Here is a 3,739-nt window from a genome sequence, read left to right as displayed (position 1 = left end):
CCTTCAGGCAATTGAATATGTATTTTCGGGCTTCCTTGCTCTTGATCTTAGTTTCCATTTCAACCTCTTCGGGAGTTCTCAGTCTCCAAAAAGGGTAGCTCACTTCACGATCCCGGTAAAAGAATTTTGTGGTCTTGGAGGCATTATTCAACATGTGCTCGGGAGGCACACCCTGGGTTTGGCTAATATACCGGATTTGATCATATTCTGATGATCCAGGATACAAGGGCCAACCTAAAAAGAGCTCAGCCACGACACATCCCAAAGACCACATGTCAATCGCCTCGCAGAATGGCAATCCCAAGATGATTTCAGGGGCCCGATAATATCTGCTTTGTAAGTAAGTGTTGCAAACGGCCTTGCTCACATGAGAAGCTGACCCGAAGTCGATCACTTTCACTCGATAAGGTTGACGGACGGGGTCGAGTAACATAATGTTTTCCGGCTTCAAATCGGCATGAATCAGGCCCAGTTGTTTTAATTTCAGAAGGGCGGTCAAAACTTGCTGCGTGATGGGTCGGATGTACTTAAGCGGCAGGGGCTGGAACTTATTCTTCTTGAGAAAATCGTACAGATTCTGCTCTAGCATTTCGAACACGAGACAAGTGTGATTCTTGTGAGTGAAACACTCGTATGCCCGGACAAAGTTGAATTCATCGGCATTCTCTTGTGATAGACGAGAGAGGATGCTGACTTCAATTTGACCTTGGCGAGCGTACGACGGATGGTTCTTGAGGATTTTGATGGCCACGATCTCGTTGGTGCCTTTCTTCCAGCATTTGGCCACTTGGCCAAAGGTGCCCCGACCCAAGAACTCCAACACTTCATACTGATTGTTAGCCGGGGAGTAGAGGACCTCATGCTGGACAAGTTGATAGTCCCCGTCAGCCCCAGAGGAGCCCGAAGGCCCGGTCACGTGATGCTTCTTAGCTATCGTGCCGTGGTGGGCGTGCTTGCCGCTGGAAGTGACACCGGCGGCCATACCATAATGGGCCGCACTTGCCACGGCCGTTGCGCTTTGGGCCGTGGTGGAGGAAGCGAAGGAAGTGGCCACTAGAAAAGTCGCGGCAGGAGGATAACTCAACGAGCTTGGGACGAGGTGACCAGAGGCAGACACGTAAGGCGGTGGTCCACCCACCAGACCATCCGAACGACGCTTCAACGAGCTTAAACTGACGCACAAAGGGTCGTCACGCTCGCGTTTCTTGGAAGGGCGTAGGGTATGATAGGGCTGGTAATAGGGTGCCCCGGGCAGTGAGGCCACTGCTACAGAGCCGGAGGCGGAGGAGGGACAGGACAAGGACGAGGAAGCCACAACGGCTGCCGTGTTCAGGGACTGCGACGGGTAGATGGCCGTACTCGAGTAGACACCTGAAACAAACGTAAGACAGTGTTTTCACATGGACGCAACGAACTGAATGGCCAACCGGCCAGACGGCCAGCCATCAAACCGCCAGACCATTTCCATGATGTCAATGATGTCAGGTCAATGGGGTGGAAACTAGCCGAAGCCTTGGCCGTGGTTGCCCAACGAATGAACACAATGTCGCCTAGTCGCCGGGACACGATGATGGGCTTCTCACTCACCTGGTTGGTACAAGGGTTGTATGTACATGCCCCAGAGACCGCCTACGTGTCCGCTGTCAGCCGCCGCTGCTGCTGCCGCCACCGCCGCCGCCCGATCAAAGGCCGAGTACGCCGTCGTAACACGCGCCCTCCGGACCCGGACTGTGGATCGCAAGTCGACTTATCCACCCCTCACCCATGAGAGTCGCACCCACGTCCTCGGCCAGCTCCCGCAGCGGTCAGGCTCAGATATCGAGGCTAGCCTCCGGTGGAACCGATCACGGCGGCCCCGGGCAGGCACGGGCAGGCACGGGCAGGCACTGAGGCCAGCAAGGAAGGAAGGAGGGAGGGATTCTTTGAGCGACAGACAGGGCCGCCTCAATCCGTGCGGGGGCACGCCAACGTTGGAAGGCAGTGAGCCAGGCGTGTCGTCGGCCAATGAGAGACGAGGTGCATAATATTGAGAACCCGCTCACATCCCCAGCCAATGTCCACGGATGCCGTGTTCACGGGTCCACACGTCAATGGGTCAGTTGGCCAGCTTTTTTCCGTGGATTACAGTTTCCAGCTTGGTCGTGGTCGTTCTTGGTTGGTCTTGGTCCGTCTCTTGATACGCGATCACCCCCGATCGCTGACGATCCGTCCCAGTGGCGCTGATCGTGTTCCGTCGTGGATTTCCCTTCCTTTGTATCTCGCCCGGCCGGCCAGCCTCATTGAACGCCACTCGGCCCCATTCCAGCTGACTCGTGCTGTCCCAGCCTGAATCGGGCGGATCCGGTCCGGAATCAACACCTGATCCTGCTGGTCGTAACCTGAAAACCTGCCCTCCACGCAATAAGCCTCACACGGCCGGGCTAGACGTTCAGGGTGTCGGTCGGTCTAAACTCGTCCTACAGTCGTCCTACAGTGGGCTTGAAAACGCCCCGACGGCACGACCTCACATGAGATGATTAGAGCCCGTTCCGTTGAGCTACCTTGATCATCTGGGTCGAACCATAGAGTATTTCATTGATCATTCTATGGTGGAACCTTGGCAGCATTCAGTTATTCCGAGTTTAACTGGAACCAGATGATCGTGCTCCGTTCGCTTAGGAATTTAGAGACATTAGAACCAGGCATCAAACCAATCTGCGGCTCATAGCCAGAAGCTTTGAAATCAATCTACCCATCATGGGTCATATCCGTCATACCAGTCGGTTTTCATCGGTCTTAGTCTTCCACCCAACTAGTCCTTTTGGCTACCCTGGCTGGCATGATGAACTTTAGAGGATGGAACACGCAGTAGCTGGACGGCCAGTGTTTTTGTGTTCTGCTAGTCCGTCTCCAGGGTCTCCAGGCTCCACTCTTTGGCGTTGCTGAGGCGCTCTCCAGCCACCTCAGCAAGCCCCTACTCCATTGTCAAGCGCACACAAGCGGCGCATTTCCCTTGGCCGGCGGCCTAGCCTATGCTTTAGCTACTCTCAGATCCAGATGAAACAACAAAGAGTCAATGACCAAATGTGACCCCTAGTAATAGCGTTGCCAGGTGGTATCCGCGAGGCCAAAATTTTCAGAAGTCACTACTTGTGACTGGCCACGAGGGACACTGGCCCGGGACCTCTTAATAGCCCACCAAGTGGCCTTTCTTAAATCAAAAGGCATGGGGAGAATATGTGGCTTCAGTCACTTAATTTGGCCGGCAAGGAGATACTTTTTAAAGCTTAATGGTCTTTTGGAAAGTCATTAATTCAAACAAAATGCGTGTCATCTCTCTCAACTTTAAAAAAGTTTGAAACTAGAGGTTTTGTCAGAGAAAAGTCACTTCAATCAAGCCACTTGAGACTTTGCTTGGAACACATTTTATTACTTGGGCAGCACAGGCAGGCTGACCAGGTTATTTTCTGTCAACGATGCTAGGTCGTGCAAAATCAATGCTAAAAAAATGCTAATTGGGATTCGAAAATGATAGAACAATGCTACTTTTTTAAGAAAAGTAAATTACTAATGGTGCTCATAAAGAACTTCAGTTTCACAATTCAATTATATTTGGCACTCTTTCACAAGGTATGTTCAGGCATAAATCTTGAGAATTATACTTAAAAAAACACATTTGAAAAACACAAAACTCTAAAGAAAAACCTGGCAGTAAAAACTGATGCAGTTGTATTTATGATATTCTCCTAATTTTGAACCC

General features: G+C 51.7%; 1 protein-coding gene across 1 annotated transcript in view; it reads right to left on the bottom strand.

Moving 5' to 3' along the window:
• Positions 1–2,236, bottom strand: part of LOC131885189 (homeodomain-interacting protein kinase 2-like) — a 7,097-nt gene extending 4,861 nt beyond the window's left edge. Inside the window, 2 exon segments of the mRNA XM_059233145.1 lie at positions 2–1,371; positions 1,588–2,236. Coding sequence (XP_059089128.1) covers positions 2–1,371; positions 1,588–1,615 — 1,398 coding nt within the window. The 5' untranslated portion in view covers positions 1,616–2,236.
• Positions 2,237–3,739: the final 1,503 nt, after the last annotated feature.

The sequence above is a fragment of the Tigriopus californicus genome, chromosome 1, assembly GCF_007210705.1.
Source record: "Tigriopus californicus strain San Diego chromosome 1, Tcal_SD_v2.1, whole genome shotgun sequence".
Taxonomy (NCBI): domain Eukaryota; kingdom Metazoa; phylum Arthropoda; class Copepoda; order Harpacticoida; family Harpacticidae; genus Tigriopus; species Tigriopus californicus.
This window is presented reverse-complemented; position numbering and strand designations above follow the sequence as displayed.